Here is a 20,306-nt window from a genome sequence, read left to right as displayed (position 1 = left end):
TCGGGATAGATTCAATTGCACTTTTCATAATTATTTCACATAAGCTGCTATTCCATTCCTCTATTGTCCCTTCCTCATTTACTTCCTCTATAGTTTTGTTACACTTTTCAGAAAAAAATGCCCAATCTGCCTTACTATAATTAAATAAGTTTTGGTTACCCTGTTCTTCACTCAATAAAGTTTTCCCAAACCTCAATAATATTGGGTAATGATCACTCCCTATTGTATATCTGTCCAAAGAATCCCACTCTCCAACCCTAGCTAGTTCACTGGATGCTAATGCCAAATCTATATATGAAACATTTCCTGTTCTAATATCAAATCTAGTTGGCCTGCCATCATTTAAACAAACTAATCTCCACCTGTCCATAAATTCCTCTATAGTGCTCCCATTATTATCTTTTATTCTGCTACCCCAAAGAGGGTTGTGAGAGTTAAAATCCCCCACCCAAATGACCGGTGTCCCTACTTCTTCCATAACCCACTCCAACTCGCTTAGATTTATTTGCAAACAAGGATTATACATGTTTATTATGTTAATCCACCTGTGCTGTCCCCAAACTCTTACTATAACACATTCTAGTTTAGACATTATCTCTACATTTTGATACTGTACATCTGATCTTATAAATGTTGCACACCCTCCCCCAGACTTTCCTTTTCTATCATATCTGTTACTTTCATATCCAGGAATCACAAAATCTAAGCATGGTTTAAGCCAAGTTTCCTGAACACATATCACCTCTGGTAGATCCTTAAATTCATCAACAAATCTCTTAAGTTCCTGTCCATTAGCCATCAAACGTGCATTCCATTGTAAGATGTAAAACATCAGCAATTTACCTATCATCATTTATGTCCATGTTTCTTTCCCCAGTACATTCCTCATTACTGTCAGTGATCTTTTGTTTTCCCCTACCTCTTTCGTAAACTTCCAGTTTCTGTCTCATATACTTGTGCAACTCTTCAGGACCCATACATGCCTCTTCCAGAAATCTCTCTGCAGCATCCACCACCACTTTAATAACGTCAGATCTTCTGGTTTGGTCTCTAACTGCCCACAGAACATCTACCATGAATGCCAGGAATGACTGGGTTCCCACAATCTGCCTCACTTTCTCCCTATCAGGCTGGGAATCAGAAGGTACTTCAACTACCACTTGTCTGGAAGGTTCCCCCGTTCCCCTCACTTTCTTCAGGGCATCTGCATATGATATTTTGCCTTCAACTCTCAATTTCTCTACTCCCACAGCTCTAACATGATGCTCACACCCCCTAAATGAAGATACATGATTTCCGCCACAGTTACAGCACTTGACTATATCAGCTTTACATTGAATAAAGTCATGGTTTCCTCCACACTTCCCACATCTTTTTTTCCCTCCGCATGCTGCTGCTACATGGCCATAGCGTTGACAATTGTAACAACGCAGGGGGGACGAATATACTGTCTCACTGGCAAGCTAATATATCCAAGGCTGACCCTCGCTGGCACAATATCTTGCTTGAATGTTAATAGCACAGCAGTACCGGTTTCTTTGAATCTCCGTACAGCTACAACCTCAGCTCCCTTTAAATTCTTCAAGATGTCACTCTCTTCTATCTCAAGGCTTACATAGATCACTCCTTTAGCATTTTTAGCCTGACCAGGAATAAAACATTCAACAGGCCTGTTAAGCAAATGCCGAACTTTAAGGGCATTCAACCTCTGATTATCACTTCTGCAAAAACAAGTATATTCCCATTCATCATCATTTTAACATTTAGAACTTTTCCCATTTTGTTTTTTAGCTCCTCCGATAGTCTGAGTGGGTTTAAGGCTTTGTCACTTTTATCTTTGAATTTAACTATCATCCTAAATCCACCCTCCTCTTCAGATCTTGGCATTTTCCTTGTGCTTTGGGACTCGTCACTCTCACTTCCACTTCCATTGTCAGATCTATCTCTTTTTTCAGATTGTCTGGACTTTTTGTCATTACTCCCAGCACCATCACTAGTTTTCCCCTTCGGCGGCATAGCCCATCCCTCGTTGGGGAGCTGCCTGCTGCTTCAGCTCACAACACAAACTCTCACAGGAGATGCCAATTGAGATATCAAATACTTGTCCCTTGTAAGATTAATGAGTCACAAAGTAATTTGAATCGCCCTCCAAACCGTACAACTCCTCCTAGCCGTGAATCATCCAGTCTACTCCTTTCCTCGTTGGTGTTTTTTCCGACCGTTCCGCCGAGTCGTTTCGCGTTGTCCCACCTTTGGGAGTGTGTTTTTCTTCTTCTTCTTCTTCTTCTTCTTCTTTAGAGTTTATCGGCAGCTTGCATCCATTATCGTTGCACTACTTACATCTTCCGGCTTTATTTCCTGTCATGTCCAGTTACATCATATTCTTCCCCATCATACCTATTCTTGATAAAAATAAGAAAATATTTCCTCTGCTTTGTTCATTCTCCCCACTTTCCAGTATTTCCTTCATTCCTGTCCCTATTGTTCCAACTATTCCTAACTCTTCCATCATATTTTTCCTCTGTTCTTCATATTGTCTGCAACTCAAAAACACATGCTCTATAGTTTCTGCAACCTGACCACAACCACAAAAACCAGTTGGGTGCTTCCCTATAATGTGTAATGTGCTATTCAAATTACTGTGACCTATCCTTAATCTGGTCATAACTATTTCTTCTTTTCTATTCCCTCCCCTATTCTTCACCGCCCCAACTTTACTTTGTATAGCATATAAATGTCTCCCTTTAGTTTCCATATCCCACTGATGTTGCCATTCTCTAATGCTTCTTTCCATATTATACTCTTTCCTTCAGACTTTGACAACTTAATATTTCCTTCAATACTCTCTTTTTTAACAGCTTGTTTGGCTAACTTGTCCACTCTCTCATTACCCACAATGCCAATATGAGCAGGAATCCAAGTCAATTGAATCTCATAGCATTTTCCCCTTATTCTTGTGTATATTATCAATATTGAATACAGTAAATCCTGATGACTATTAGATATACCAGTCATGAGACTGTATAAAGCTGACACTGAATCACTTCCAATTAAAGCTTTTTTGATTTTGTTTTCCTCAATCCATTCTAGCGCCATCTTAATAGCATATAATTCAACTGCATACACACTCAGATCATTTGTGGTTCGTCTGCTTATCTCACCTCTTTGGTTGAAAATGTAAACTGCAGATCCGTCTGTATAAATCTGAATATACTCTTTATATTTAAAATCTATATGTCTATAAAATTCCGCTACCAGATCTGTACTATTACTTACTGTTTTAACTCGAAGTAATTTAAAATCAACTTCCATGGTTTCTAGCTTCCATACCGGTGTATCAGGCCATATTATAGTTGGGCAGAATTCCTTTTCATACACTCCCAATTCTCTAGCCGCCTCATCTCTACCCACCCAAAACTGAACTTTTGTGCTCTCTCCCTTTCCCAATTCTCTTGTAATATTATTTTAGTTGGATGACTATCTCCATGCCCTTTTAGATTTACCCAATAATTTACAAGCAATTGTTTACGTCGGATGTTCGATGGCATTTCTCCCGCTTCCACCTGTAGAGCACACACTGGTGTTCTTTTATGGCAGATTGCAGCCATGACTTTTAAAGGTGCATACGCCACCTACTGTACCGGAGTATGTTGCATGAACTATGTTTGTTGACACAACTTCATTTCATAAAATAATTAAAATAATAATGAGAGAAAAAACTAAATCCTATTATATATCTCTCTATTTTTCAGATAATAATAATAAACCTTCAAGGCTTCACTTCCTTCCTGCCTGACTTATCTTTTGATTTAGCCTTTGTGAGGATCAAACTCAGCAGGAAAAGAAATGTACTTGAGTAACAGAATAAATCAAGACTATTTGTTGAGTTTTTGTCTTCAAACCTTTATTGAAATAAATGAGAAGCTCTGCAGCCATCAGCAGCTACTAGATGCTGCTCCAAGAAAACTTTATTAAAGTGAAAATCTAAGTCAACACAGTTTGTACACAACAAGTTCAGCCCTGAGATCATTTCACCATTTCTAAGAAAACACATTTCTGACATTAAAGGCACAATCAGTGAGCCAGATGTTAACCAAAGTGAAGCCTCGTCCACCACCAACATTTAAACCACAGGACTGGAAGTTGTCTCCCTCCTACACAGAACACAGAGACACTGAGGAACCATAGAAACAGACTGTAAATCCAGGATAAAGAGGTTCAGTGAATGTGGTGTTGAAGGTGTGGAGGTGGATCAGTGTGTCAGAGGAGACTCTGTAGAAGGACAGAGAGCCAGCAGGACAGTCCACATACACTGCTACTCTGTTAGAGGAGGAGGAGGAGGAGGAGGAGAGAGGGAGGACTGTTTCTCTGTTATTGTGCCAGACAGAGTAACGACTATCAGAGCAGCTCAGACTCCAGGACTGATCATTCCATCCAAACACACAGTCTTTACTCTTTCCTCTCCTTCTGATTCCTCTGTAAGTCACTGATATATAAACTCCTCCTCTCCACTCGACCTCCCAGTAACAGCGACCAGTCAGACCATCTCTACACAGCAGCTGAGGCCAGTAGTCAAATCTCTCTGGATGATCAGGATATGGCTGCTTCTCTCTCACCCATGTCACCTTCCTGTTGTTGTCAGACAGTTTGAGGTATGTGTTTGCTGTGTTTGTGTCCAGTGTGAGTTCACAGAAATCTGATGGAGAGAACGAGACACAACACAGCAGCAGTTTATCATCAGACACATCTGAAGGTTTATTCTTTGTTTGTGTGCTGATGTTGTTCATTTCTATAAAGTTTAATGATGCATTTAGTCAGTAATGTTTGAATGAATAAATATCACAACTATCAACTTTGTATTAAGAGAAACTGACTGTGTGCTGTTTTGTCATCATGAGTCAGATTGAATCCACACTTACACTTCCTCAGACCAGGTTTTAACCTCTGCTCTCCACCATGGTCCACCCTGGAGGAAGAAACACAGTCAGAGTGATTTTCTATCCAACATGAGAAAGAACCTGAAAGACCTGAAGAAGAAGAAGAAGAAGATCCAACGAAGGTTGAGGTCAAGGGCAACTGGACTTTGTTGACCACCCTTGACCTCAACCTTTGTTGGACAAATATTTGACCTGGATGAATGTGAACCTTCACAGACAAGAAGAAGAAGAAGACAACTGATATGATAGCAGAATGTTAAATATTGTCCTTTGCATTTTGTCCCACAAAATAAACAGTTTGACCATCATTCACACATAATAATAATAAAGACACCTAGAATGTGTTTCTATCAGCAGCAAATCATTTATAATGTAATTATATGCATCTAAATTTGACCATTCTTTTTGCTTTAAATATTTAACGATTGTATTCACAATAAAACAAATAGTTTTCAATAGTTTTTACTTTTGTTTATATTGAACCAACTTCATTCCAGATGAAGAAAAAGAATAAAGACCTGCTCCCAACACTGTGTGTGAGAGAGAGATCTGAAAAAGACATGCCAAATTATTGCAACAAAATGTATTTCCTCATGCCATGGAAACTCTGAATAATTTAGAAAATAAATAATTGTTGTTGTTTGTATAAACTTTAATATAATATTATTATGCTGTTTCCTATTTTAATAATTGTTCCTTGCTACTGCGTGTCAAAAACCAAGATATTTTCAATGTAAGATATGTTTTATTTTGTTTTTATTTGTTATTATATATATATTAAAAACTCCCTCTCACCTCTTGCGAGGAGTTATGTGTCATCCTCAGGCTCGGGTCCTCTACCGGAGTCCTGGGAGTTTGAGTGTTCTGCGCAGTATCTTAGCTGTTCCTTAGACTGCACTCTTCTGGACAGAGACTTCGGATGTTGGACTATGCTGAAGCCACTCTCCCAGTCTAGGGGTCACAGCCCCCAGTGCTCCGATCACCACTGGCACCACTGTTGCTTTTACTCTCTACATCTTTTCTAGCTCCTCTATCAGTCCTTGGTATTCCTCAAGCTTCTTGTGTTCCTTCTTCTTGATGTTGCTGTCACTTGTCGATCAACACAATGTCTGGTTGGTTAGCCATCACCCGTTTGTCAGTCTGGATCTAGTATTTTAGTCATTTTAGTCATTTAGGCATTTAGTATTTAGGATTGGGCATTTGGGATTTAGGATTGAGGAGTGTATGCAAAAAAAGGTGTGTGGCCCAAAGACTGGTGGCTGGGTTTGAAATGGATGGTGTGCAGAGGCATGTTATGGTCAGGAGGGGAAGCTCTGAGTGCTAAAGAGCACACTGCAATGAAACCAAACAGAGCGAGTGAGCAGGGCTGGAGAGAGGACTATACTTGATAATTTATGTGGCCATGATTCGAATTTGGGGGGGATTAGGGGTGTCTGAGCCCCCTATTTAAAGCTTGGACCCCCCCAAAAGTGGCAAAAACAACAGTTCAGGAGGGTCTTTCTTACCTGTAATTGTAAATATTACAATATATTTCCCATACTAATATATTTAAAAATCTTGAAATACGATTTGAGAAACCCCCAAAATGGACCGTACCATTTCCTAACATTGATGTTAGTCTGCATCACTCGCAGTGGCAGCTGCTCCAGTCCGGTGTGTCACACGCTATGGAGACGCTGCAGGTTAATGTCAGTAGTTAATTATCTAGCTGCTTTAATACACTTATCTTTCCTAACTTCAGAGTTTTATAATTAGCATTTCTTTTACTTAAAATGAGTTATCTGATGTTAGCTGAGAGCCCACCCTATCATTTTTATAACTATGTAATTTAATATTTTATGTAATTGTCACCTAACACTGGTGCTCAGGCAGTGAAATTGGGGATTAGTTATTGTAGAGATACATTTTTACACCAATATAGAGTTTATTATTTAATTTGAAGTCTTGAGTAAGTTGAAACTTTAAACTTGAAGAGAATGATAAGAATTGGGAATTAGAGATAATAATGCAGACTGTATTTTATTATAGTGTCTTTAGTTCTGGTTCAACATTGTATTGGTCTGTTTTGAGCGGTCATGATGGTCTGCTGTTGTATGTCTGACTTGCTGGCAGATTTGCTCTAGAATACTTGGTGACCCCTAACTACAAAAGTTGTCATGTGGTTTGGGGCACCTATCAACTGGTGTAATGAATTTGATTTATCATCATCTACAGACTGCAGACATTAGTTAAATAAGCAAGAATATTAAACAATGCGACAATGTGCATGTTTTCTATGCTAGTAATTTATATTTATAATAATTGACTGCACCAAGGAAAGGGACATAGTTTCATTAATAATTTGTTTATTTTTCACAAGGCAATAAATTATTTTAATTATTTTTTGGTTATTGGAATACATAACACTTCAAAATAAAAAAATATTCATACTAAACTATGGCATAAATAAAATATTTTTACTTTTTGTTTCACAAGCAAGATGCCAAATGAGTAAAGATAACTTTCAGCTTCACACAGCCAAGCAACAGAATACCAAATTTCCTGAATACATTAATTTATTGATCAAAAACATTTTTATTGTTGCTATCATGTTACACTAACCTCACGCACACACACACACACACACACACACTCTCTCTCTCTCTCTCTAACTGATGGTGACATGGACTTAGTTTCACATTTGAGGGAGGGCTGTCTGGATCAAGATCTATCGGCATGCAACAAACTAATAGAATGGGATGGTTATTAGAGGAGGAGCCTACCATCAAAACTATGAAGTTACTAGCATAATTTAAGGCAGGACACTTTTTCATAGTGGTCAATTGGTCTGTTTTGCTTCCATGTCTTCTTTACTCTAATGGAAATAAAACTTGAATATTTCTTTAGATTGTGTTTGTTTTAAGCCTGATACCCTCTGTCTGTTTGCATTGGTAGACTTCTTATAAATTAACCAAAACAAGCTAATCTGCATATTTAAACAGAACATTTCAGAGGAAAATACTCTTGATGTAAGTCATTAACTGAGGAAGTTCAGTGGTGATATACTTAAGTTATTTTGTTTATCCTATTCACCTGCATTGACTGGTCAAATGTGTGCAAATTGGTGCATTTTAATTAGTTAACGGGGTAGTGATGGAGCAGTGGATAACATGCATGCCTTTGATGTGGGAGACCTGGGTTCAACTTCCCACTGTGACACATCCACCAATGTGTACCTGAGCAAGACACTTAACCCCTTGGTGCTCCAGAAGTGTGTGACCTCCAACATATATAGCAGCTGTAAGTCGCTTTGGATAAAAGCATCAGCTAAGTGACTAAATGAAAATGTAATGTAACGCATAATTTGCATATCAATGTGGCGTGTCTCCACTAAGTACAGTACATTAGCCTGTATGGATATGAGATATTGCCTTAGTTAAACTTCAGCTAACTTATTACATTAGCTAGTAGCTTATTATCATGCATGTTAGCAAGTATAGGCCTATATTGCCTTTTGTCTTTTTTGCAGTAAACTCGAGGCACTGGTATTATAGTCTTTTGTTCATTACCACTCACGTCCACACAAGCCAGAAGCTGGGAGGGGCTGCTGTATGTGAGGCGGAGCGGAGGTGAAGCAAAATACTTATATAATATAAACCCCAACACAACATGTATCAGCAACATTGCTCTTGTGTCCATGAGCATGTGATGCACCCAAGATTTTATGTTTTCCAATGAAAAATATGTTATTTCACATCATATTGGGCCATTATTTTCACCATATCTCTGAACAAATAGTTGGAAAAGCTAGAGCAGATAATGAATAAACAACACTCAAAGATCAGTCTACTGGAGGAACTATAACCTTTAGACCTGGAGAAAGTAATTTGGTTGGATCTGTTGCTCCACAGTGATTTCACATTGATGGCACAGCATGTTTTGGGCATCACCCCTAAGCCTTAACGGCAGGAAAACCCTATTAATGTGACCTCAGAATCATTATAGACACGACTGTTCATGTTTGCCTTTTGTGTCTTCATTTTACAGCTTCTGACATTTATCTGTAGACAATATAAAAAAATAGGCAGCATGAGAAACCTCCTCCCTTCTGAGGTGCATTTTATTTGCACTTTAAAATACAAAAAGAAACGTCTCCTCATTTGCTTAAAAGGACGAGTTTGCATCACTAATTAGCTTTACTAACCTCAGCTCCTCCAGTCACCTCCGTCCTTTCTTTTCCAAAACCACTTTTTCAGACTGAAAACTCAAACATAATTTAATCAGTCAGTACAGGACAGAGCTACAGGCTACGCCAGTTGAGTCTAAGTTTGTACCTGATGTTCTGAACATTGGACAACATTGTGTTGATTGCACTTTTTTGTTAACTCTCACTTCCTTCCCTTGGTATTTACCCCATTGATGTGATATGTACTATGAGCTCTTACTAGTATTTATTGCTGCTCTTACTAGTATGTATTGTCAGTTGTAGATCTGTAGTTGATGCTCTGTTGATGCTTGTATGTTGTTCCTCAAATGTAATTCGCTTTGGATAAAAGCGTCTGCCAAATGAGTAAATGTAAATGTAAGCTAAAGTCGCTAACGACTAAGCTAAAGTACAGTAGCGTTAGCTACGAGTGCTTAGGCAGAATTACTGTAAGAATAAGTGTTTAGCGGACAGTTGGTTGCTGTAATCACAAATTTAACAAATTTAACTGGTATTTAGCGAGAGCAGCACAACACACTACCAACACACAAGCACCGGAGACGGAAATGAGTCAACACGCTTACCGCAGTACGTCAGCACGTCAGCACATCCCACTCTGCTGCTGTAGTTCAACCTCCTCGCTTTTTTTTCTCCCAGCAATGTCCAGTTTTCTGTCCGGTTTTCATGTAAATATGAAGTCGTAGTCCAACAGAGCTAGCGATGCTAACATCACTGGAACCGGATGTGTACAGAAGCTGGCTGCTGAGAAGCTCGAGTGAAGATAAATCAACGTTTTAATCCCAAAAACTAAAGTAAAAAGCTAATTTAACAGTTAACTCTGAGCTCCTCCCGTGAGCAAATGGCGTAGTTGTCAGAGCAGAATTCAGTCCGACTACGGGTGTTTATTTGTCCAAAAGCTGCAGCGCTGCTCCCTGCTCCTCTCCCCCAAGTTTAGCAGCTCTCCACCGGCCAGCAGATTTTCAATCGGCCGCTCTGCCTGGCCCTCTCCACACAACGCTCTGAAGCCATCACTGTACGGACAATCTCAACGCTGATAGGCTATCGCAACTCAACGCTTGCGTTGAAAATATTCAACTCACGCGAATTCCTTTGCACTGCTTTCACTTCACCTTTGCGTCGCTGGCACCGCGTTGCTTCATGCCACCCAACAGGAAGTCGCGGCTCTATGTAAACTCACCGCCCCAAACGCTCGCTTTGCTTTTGATCTGAAAGCACCATCACACCGAGGCAAAACTGGATGGAAACCCTGTGGTAGACCCAGAACTCTGGAGGGATTACGTTAAAGCATCTTACGTAAAAGTAATCAGTCAGGTTTAACCAACCCCTCATCCCCTCATTTAGATATTTCTTTATGCTCCCATGTGGCCTGGGAACACATTGGGTTAGCCCAGAAAGAGCTTGAGAGTTTTTCTGGGGAGAGGGATGTCAGGAAAGGAAATGGAAGATAATGGATGGTTGGATGGACATCCCAAGTGTCCCCCAAAATGTGTTACAATCAAGACATTTCTAGAACAATAATTTCCTTTACAATGTCAAATGAACCAGTACCAGGTATCGCAAAATCCCATATTAAACAAGCTGAGACAGCGGAGACCAAGTCCGTCTCAATGTTGGAATATGGTCCTTCCAGCCTTAACGCTTCATCCATGCACTTCAGTTAAGAGCATTAACAGTTGGAGTTATTCAACTTTCAGACCAGTTCAGACACACCCTGCATGTTTCACTGATGATGTGAGCTCAGACTACAATCAGACTGCTGCAGATTCTACTTGAGAAATATGTATTCTACAGCAAATTTCAAAGAGCTAATTAGAAACAGCCAATCAGCATCAAGAAGCATTTCTACTGTCCAGTTAAACAGTGATCCAGCACAATGTGATCAAAGTGATCCTGATTATCAGACATTTACAGATTCTCTGGTAGGATTCTCACCTGCTGAACTCACCTTCATGTGTGGAGGAAACACTGGGAGAAGAAGTTGCTAATTTTTTCCTCGTCAGTCCTGGTGTCTGTGTGCATCTGATTTGAGGACGCCGTCACATCCTCATAACTTCAGAGTATAACAAACTTCATAGTGACGTCAAAACCGGTCAAACCTGTGGCAGAAACCCAGTCAGTGTCAGAGGAATCACACATCAGGTGATGTAGTTCTGTTACCTGTCCACTAGATGGTGCTAACTAACCATCTGATGAACTAAAGATCAGCTCAGCACTGAAAGATGTCATGAAGGAGCAGTGTGGATCAAGTTGGTACACTACGATATTTTGGACATGTTGGTTTGTAATAAGGCAGAATGAAGCTTGAGATCCCCGGGCGGGGCCCTTCACTCTGTTCCTCAGTCCTGGTTCCTAACAAAGGGGGACCAGAACCTCAGGCTGCCACAGATGTCTGCTTTTAAAGCTCTTCTTCAAACAGACTCTGGCTTCCAAACATTTTTCTTTAAAGGCCTTTTCACTTGTTTGTCGCTGTAAAGACTTTTTACCTTTGTTTTAAAAGGTGTTAAACAGATAAAGTTTGAAATTATTGTCACTTCTAATAGTGCTACTACTACAAATACTGCTTCTGTAATACAAGTACAATATCTACTGCTGGGACTGAAAACTGCTCAGAGGACAGGGTCCGGCTGTAGTTTAGCTGCTGTGTGTGCTTCTGTGAGGACAGTATTTATGAGGACACTGTCCTTAAAAAGAGCATTTGTGTAGGCCTACCTGAGCAACAAAAATTTGCTCAACCTCTGGGGGAAAAGTAGTCGAACTTAAAGGTCCCATATTAAGCTAATTTTCAGGTTCATACTTTTCAATTCAATTCAATTTTATTTATAAAGTGCCAAATCACAACAACAGTTATCTCACAGAGCTTTTCATAAAAAATGGTACAGATATTTATAGTAGTGTTAATCATAACAATCGTAATGTTAATGATTATAATAACAATAATAATAATAATAATAATAATAATAGGACTAGTTGTTGTAGCAGAGGGTGTCGAGCAGGAACATGGGGGCAGCAGGTGACCCGCAACCACAGATCCAGACTCCACAGCTCCAGAGCCAGAAACACCTGCAGGAAGTGATAGGAGAGAGACGAGATTTAGTTTTTTTTCTAGAAAATGTTTATATGCTTTAATGTTCAAAAACTACATTATTTTTCTCATACTGTCCATATCTTCAGCACCTCTATTCACCCTCAGTCGTAAACACTATTTTTAGCTCCTGTCTCTTTAAGGCCGCCCTCCCTAAAAGCTCACTTTGTTCTGATTGACCACCTTGTGGAAGGCAGTCCTGGTGACATGGTTGATGTGGTGTTCAAAAGTGAGGTTGCTGTCAAAGATGACTCCAAGGTTGCGGATGTGTAGAGTTGTCGATGGAAAGGCTGAAGCTGTTGGTATTTTTTGCGAGTGATTTGGGACCGATGATGATCATGTCCAATTGATTGTAATTGAGTTGTAAGAAGTTGGTTTGCATCCAGATTTGTATGTCGATGAGGCAGTTGGTCAGAGTTGCAGAGTTAACTCTCGTGGTGGATTTGGTGGAGATGTAGATCTGGATGTCATCAGTGTAGCAGTGGAAGTGGAGACCATATCTACGTATGACAGAGATGCTCACAAGTCTTTGAGCTAGAGTCCACGTCAAGTCTGAAGTCTCTCGTGGTTATTACGAATGTTGTATCAGCTGCGTTCAATCCAGGTTGCTAATAAAACTTCATAGCTATAACGAATACTGTTAACCGGTTTTTCATTTAAAGAGAACAACCATGTAATGTGCAATGCAATTAATGACAGCTTATTAAATACTGCAAGTCAATAAAACTGTGACGTTGCATAATCAACAATAAATCTGTCTGTTTTTAACTTACAGAGCACAACCATGTAGCCTAATGTACAATGCGTCTACAATTAATGACCGCTTATAAACTACTGTAAGTCAACAAACCCGTTGAGTTTCAGATCCAGTGTAAAGTTAACTAAATAATACTGTAAAGTTACGAGGTCAACAATAAAGCTGTAACCTGTTTTTCACAGAGCACAACTATAATGTGCAATGCAGTTAATGACAACTTATTAACTACTATAAGTCAACACACCCTGCAGACTCTCAAAAAACAGTGTAATGTTAGGCTATTAACTAAATAAAACTATAAGGTTAGGCTACATGATCAACAGTAAACCTGTAACCTCTTTCCAGCCAACAGCAATAATTAACGTGATGGCAGCCTGCGGGATGTAATGATTACGTTAAATGACCACCACAAGTTTGGCAAGTAAACAAACGCTCGTTCATCTTTTCATAACAAACGACAGTCGGAGTAAACCTCTCGTAGCTGAAGCAAGAAGCAAGCTAACGTTAGATGGCCAATGCTGAGCTAAACATGTTCACTCACCACATATTTGGGCACTTCTTTGTTTGGGTCTTGTTGTATGAAGTTTTAAAGCCAAAGTTTATGATAAATGGCACTGTTCGTTGTCCTCGCTCACGTGCGGCTGCGCACAGCAGATGTTACGTGTACGTAGGCAGGTTATAGGTAACGGAGGGCGGGAATAACAGCAAGCTCATCAGAAGTGTTCTAAAAAATAAACAGTGTTCACGAGTGAGGTCGAGCATGACCATGATTTTTGGAGTCATAAGAACAGAAACTGCAAAACTCAACATCAGAGCCATTAAAGGCTGTACTACATTCATGATTTTCAGTTCAACAACAATTATTCAGACAAACTTAATTTACAAACCTCATAAACAGCAACTTTTACATTAAATAAAAAAATGTTTTGGATTCATCACCACAGAAAAGATGTGGATTTGCACATCGGCTATGTTGCTGATATAATTATTGAATTCATTTAAGGCTACACTAATTGATTAATTTACGAGGTATTTTCTCAAATTGGTTAAAAAACACAGTGCTACTAGATGCTGATCCAAGAAAACTTTATTGAAGTGAAAATCTAAGTCAACGGTTTGTAAACAAGTTCAGCCCTGAGATCAATTCACCATTTCTAAGAAAACACATTTCTGACATTAAAGGCAGAATCAGTGAGCCAGATGTTAACCAAAGTGAAGCTTCGTCCACCACCAACATTTAAACCACAGGACTGGAAGTTGTCTCCCTCCTACAGAGAACACAGAGACACTGAGGAACCAGGCCAGAGCAGAAACCCAGGATACAGAGGTTCAGTGAATGTAGTGTTGAAGGTGTGGAGGTGGATTAGTGTGTCAGAGGAAACTCTGTAGAAGGACAGAGAGCCAGCAGGACAGTCCACATACACTGCTACTCTGTTAGAGGAGGAGGAGGAGGAGGAGGAGGAGGAGGAGGAGGAGGAGAGAGGGAGGACTGTTTCTCTCTTATTGTGCCAGACAGAGTAACCATCATCAGAGCACCTCAGACTCCAGGACTGAACATTTCTTCCAAACAGACAGTCTTTACTGTCTCCTCTCCTTCGGATTCCTCTGTAAGTCACTGATATATAAACTCCTCCTCTCCACTCGACCTCCCAGTAACAGTGACCAGTCAGACCATTTCTACACAACAGCTGCCAGTAGTCAAATCTCTCTGGATGATCAGGATATGGCTGCTCCTCTCTCACATATTTCACCTTCCTGTTGTTAGACAGTTTGAGGTTTCTGTGTGCTGTGTTTGTGTCCAGTGTGAGTTCACAGAAATCTGGTGGAGAGAACGAGACACAACACAGCAGCAGTTTATCATCAGACACATCTGAAGGTTTATTCTTTGTTTGGGTGCTGATGTTGTTCATTTCTATGAAGTTTAATGATGATGCATTTAGTCAGTAATGTCTGAATGAATAAATACCACAGCTAGCAACTTTGTATTGAAAGAGAAACTGACTGTGTGCTGTTTTGTAATCATGAGTCAGATTGAATCCACACTTACACTTCCTCAGACCAGGTTTTAACCTCTGCTCTCCACCATGGTCCACCCTGGAGGAAGAAACACAGTCAGAGTGATTTTTTTATCCAACATGAGTCCTAACTGCTGTTCAACATGAAGCAGTGTTCCTCAGTTTGTCAGCGTGACAGAGAAACAGGCTGAAAAGATTCTGTCTCAACTGTCTCCAGGATTCTTTCACTGTCTGAGAGAACAAGACCTGAAGAAAAAGAGAAGACGACTAATATGAGAGCAGGATGAAAAATACTGTCCCTCTGCATGTTGTCCCACAATATAAACAGTTCGACCAGCTTTCACACATGAACAACTAACTTGTATTGTGTAATTTATATGTCAGAAACATAGGGTCTGAGGACAGAGAGTCCACATGATGTACAATCCGTAAAGATTTCTGAGACAATTTTGCGCTTAAAACTGACTTGACTTTGGAATTTCATTTCAATAAAGGACTGTATTTCACAGAGAAAAATGAGGCTAAATTATGAAGTTTACACAGAATAAAGGCACCTAGAAGGTGTTTCTATGCATCTAAAATTGCTCATTCTTTTTGCTTTAAATATTTGCAAAGAAAACTCCCCCCTACTGTCTAACGTGCACAACGTTTCGGTGCTAGACCATCATCAGGAAAATGGTGTTACATAGTGAAAAACCATGTTTTGAAGGAGGTGGCTTATTTGTCTACACCAATCACTTACTTCCAACCATTACAAAACATTCATTAATATTTCCATGGGATGAATGTAGATTTCCATATACTGAATGTACATCAAAATAATATCATGAAGTACACGCATGAACAGACATGCTCTCAAATCTTGCTGGTACCTTATATTTCAATAGACAAATAGATTAGAGGAAATAGCATAATAAACAACAGATAAACAGAGGAATAAATAATACACACAACATATGGCAAGTCCAGGTTTTGTGGGGGTGAGCATCCTAGCTGCAGAGATCTAGACATACTGGAGTCTGTCAGAAGCCTTGCTGGGCAGACCGAACAGGATACCGTTACAATAGTCAAGTCGGGAGGTGATGAAGGAGTGGATGAGGGTCTTAGCTACAGAGTTGGAGAGGCACTGTCAAGAGTCTGGAGATGTTCTTAAGATGGTAAAAGGCAGTTTTAGTAGTGTTTTTGATGTGCTGTTGGAAGGAGAGAGTGGAGTCCATGATGATGCCCAGGTTGCGTACTTGAACGGATGCAGAGATTGAGCAGCCATTCACATCCAGTGTGATGTCACCAACCTTTCTGAGAAGTGACTGTGGGGCAAACACCATGAGTTCTGTTTTGTCTTTATTGAATTTGAGGAGGTTACTGTCCATCCAGTTCTTGATGTCCTTCAGGCAGTTAATAAGCGGCACTGGTGGAAGGGGAGTAGATGACTTAGTGCTGATGTAGAGCTGGGTGTCATCAGCGTAGCAGTGGAAGAGGAGTCCATGTTTCCGGATGATCATCCCAAGAGGTAGCATGTAGATATTGGATAGTAGCGGGCCAAGCAGTCCTTGAGGCATACCGTGTAAGACTGGCGCCAAATCAGAGCAGATGCCCTTAAGGGTGATGTATTTTTGCCTGTTGGTGAGATAGGATTGAAACCAGGAATATACAGTACCAGTGAGACCAATGAGTTCGGAGAGGCGAGTGAGAAGAATGAGTGGGAGACTGTATCGAAGGCTGCAGAGAGGTTGAGAAGAATTTAGATGCTGACATGGCCAGAGTCAGCTGCCATGAGATGGTAATTTGTGATTTTAATGAGGGCAGTTTCTGTGCTATGATGTGTCCTGAAGCCAGATTGAAATGGCTTGTAGAGGTTGTGATGTAGCATATGATGGTTGAGATGGGAAGCCACAGCTGTTTCCAATAACGTGCATATAAAAGGTAGGTTGGAGATTGGGCAGTAGTGGTTTGGATCATCAGGGTTCAGATCAAGTATTTCAGGAACCTGGAGCATAGCACTGGACAGAGTATGTTTGGAGCTCTTAACATGGTCGTTGTAGGCTTCCTGGTGGACAGTGAGGCCAGAATTTTTTATAGTACCTCTCCAGCCTCCGCCCTGTGGCCTTCATGAGGTGTTCAGCAATGAACCATGGAGCGGAACAGGAGAAGGAGACAGACTGAGTGATGAGGGGGGGCAACAGAGTACAGACTACGTGACAGGGCCAGGTTGTATTAACCAAGTCATCAACTGTGCAGTTTGGGGGATAGCTGATAAGATGGCCTACAAGTGTACAGAATAGTTTCGGTATGCACACTCGTTTGATGTTGCGATATGCAATGGTCCTTTTCACACACTTCCTGTGTGTGCACAGAAACAGAGAACATGATGGCAAAGTGATCAGAAATAGCCAGATCAACAGTTTGTAGATGGGTGGGGGTTGTACCTGTGGAGCATACCAGGTCCAGTGTATGACCTTTAACATGTGTGGGGCCGTTGTCATGTTGTGTAAAACTAAAGCAATCCAGTAGTGACAAAAATTTTGCAGCGTAAACATCTCTGGAATCGAGATGGATGTTAAAGTCACCAAGTAGGATAGTAGCTGGCGAGGTTGGGCAAATCAAGAGCAAGACAGTCAGAAAGCTCAGGCAGGAAACTAAGCAGATGACTTAGGCGGGCGATGGACAAGGACCACTTGTAGCTGCAGAGGCCCAGACAGAGCAAAGTGAATGCACTCAAATGAAGAGGCGTGTACGGAGATTCTTTTATCTGGATATCTGTGCAGCCCCATGCACATTGTGGGGGCGACGTAAGAGATGGAGAGATTTAATCAACTCAAGGCTAATGTTACTCGTTACGATGTGTGAAGTGAGATTCTTGAGTTCCAAAGCGGAGTACCTTAGGAAAGCCATGATGCCGGAGGAGACCGCTAGCTTGTCCAACACTAGCTAGCGTAAGCTTACAAGCCACAGACCATCCAGCAGAGAATCACGGCCAAGCTTCAACAGAGATTAATGTGGAGGATCAAACATTCATCAGTGTTAATTACAGCTGTTGGCAAAGCCAAAGTTTGGAAGTAGCCTGTCGACCACTCTGCAAGGTAGTGTAGCAGCTGGAAAAAGCTAAACCTAACCCTTGTGAACATTTCAAATGGATGTGTTCAGGGTGAGACTCTTAATGTATTCCAAATTTGGTGCAGATGTGAGGATGTAGACTGAAGTTACAATGACTTCCTGTTTATGGCGAATAATCGATTTTGGACATCATGCCACGGGCGCGCTGTTCCACGAAAACTCACCTGCACAACTTTTAACCGTCAATGGGTTTAGACTGCACAGCACAAATCTAAAGTCAGTCGGACTAAATCCCTAGGAAGAGTTCATTTAAGTACAAAGTGTGTAAATCGCCAAAAATGACCATTTAACCCAAAATGACCATTTAACCCAAAATGGCCGACTTCCTTGGGTTTAAGAATGACCTGATACACGTACCACAGAAATTTCGTACATGTATGTGAAATGTAGTCCAGGGGCTGCTCTGTAGGGAGCACTAGCGAGCTATTTTGCCACGCCCATCCGCGAAACCCATAAAAAAAAATCTCTGCAAACATGATTTTGTTTTTCAGTTTTCCTTCTTCAGAACTGCAACCCTTTTTTTACAATGTTGCGCAAACAATTCTTTAGAGTGTCAATAATAATACATGTAAATGAAGTGAAAACGGTGGGCTTATTTTTTGGATTTTTATACCTTGATACATTTAAGATGAATTGGCTTAAACGATTATATAGAAACCCTACGTCCATTTGGAATGTTTTACCCCTTTCTCTATTATTTAAGCTGGGTGGCTTAAACCGTCTAGTTTGTAACTATGATATTGATAAGGTATCTGTAAAAATGTCTTCCTTTCATCAACTTGTCATGGTCTCTCATCTACAAGCACAATTTTTCACCTCACAAATATCTTATATGGAATAACAAGAACATCTTATATTAACACAAATCTCTCTTCATGGAATATTTGTTTAACAACAATGGTCTTCTGTTTACTTATGAAGAGTTTCCGTTGCTGGGAAGCTGGGGACTATGCAAATGTAGTTGGTGCAATACCCTCTGGAGTCTGTATGCTATTCAAATCTCAAACAAGGGTCACTGCACAACAATTGTTGTTATTTCCATCAGACAGTCATATAGGTAAAATTAGTTTTTCCAAAGAGATATCTATTCCAAAGAGATATTATTACAGTAACATATGCAATCTCATACTGGATGTGGATGATACAGTATGAAGAACTAATTTTATATATATATCTATAGATCTATATCTATCTATCTATCTATATATATATATCATCCACAAATTGAAATTCAGTACTTAATCACCAATAAAATCAAAGACTCATTCATAAATTCTATTCAGCTTAAAAATATGTTAAGAATAGATTTAAGAAAGACACTCACGTATTAGTACAAATTTCGTATTCATAAATGTAAATTCACAAATAAGAAACCTTGCTTTTTTGCCTTTTCAAAAGAGTTCAAACATTACATCTCATCAATTCATTTCAGTGGTCTCAAAAGCAAAAGGCAATTAAGTCCCTTTCCCCCCCAGCGCTCAGCTCATGTACTTGATTCATTGTATGATTGTTTTGTACTTCTGTAATTTTTATAAAACAAAGACTCATACTATGTGAGACTTATACAGCAACATTATATATTATTTTTTTCACCGTACATATAGTATGTAAAACAATTTTGGAAAGATGTATGTACATTTATTAATAATATTCAAGTTTCATCTTGTTCTGGCAGAATGTCCTTTTTGGGGTTAGCCAGTAATAAAAAGCAAAGCTGCGACCATTATTTCTTAATTAATTTTATGTTGTTTCTAAATTTTATGTTGTTGGCTAAATTTATAAACAAAAATGCAAATTTACAAACAAAAAACACATTTATAGTCTTTGAGAAAGATGAACGGAGCTACTTGTAGCGACATTACTGTCCAACACTGAAGCTAAATTCATCTCAACAAATTCAGTAGCTGATATTTCATTCTGAACCAATAGTGTTGAACAGACCGACCAACACTATCCCTAGAGCCATGTTGCTAGCAGTGCTCACATGAGAATGATTTTATATACAAGTTTCTGATGTTCCTAATGATAAGACTTCTGAAGATCCATGTGTTTCCTAACTCAGGCCTACAAATTGGTCTGAACAGAATTAGGAGAAATAAGAAGTGATAATGGACTTCATGATGATGGACTCCGCCACTTTTATAGAGGGGGAAAATACACAACAGAAAAACATGGTTGTGAGGTTAGAGTATTGTGG

General features: G+C 39.8%; 1 protein-coding gene across 2 annotated transcripts in view; it reads right to left on the bottom strand.

Moving 5' to 3' along the window:
• Positions 1-3,882: 3,882 nt before the first annotated feature.
• LOC119909375 (NACHT, LRR and PYD domains-containing protein 3-like) overlaps positions 3,883-20,306 on the bottom strand; it is a 36,973-nt gene continuing 20,549 nt past the window's right edge. For both annotated transcript variants that reach the window (XM_038727576.1, XM_038727577.1), the window contains 2 exons: positions 15,028-15,074; positions 3,883-4,696 (listed from right to left, as the gene is read on the bottom strand). In XM_038727576.1, coding sequence (XP_038583504.1) covers positions 4,155-4,696; positions 15,028-15,074 — 589 coding nt within the window. In that variant the 3' untranslated portion in view covers positions 3,883-4,154. The remainder of the gene's footprint in view (positions 4,697-15,027; positions 15,075-20,306) is intronic.

The sequence above is a fragment of the Micropterus salmoides genome, unplaced genomic scaffold (assembly GCF_014851395.1).
Source record: "Micropterus salmoides isolate LMB-PRFRI ecotype aquatic unplaced genomic scaffold, ASM1485139v1 Ms_hic_scaffold_18, whole genome shotgun sequence".
NCBI lineage: Eukaryota > Metazoa > Chordata > Actinopteri > Centrarchiformes > Centrarchidae > Micropterus > Micropterus salmoides.
This window is presented reverse-complemented; position numbering and strand designations above follow the sequence as displayed.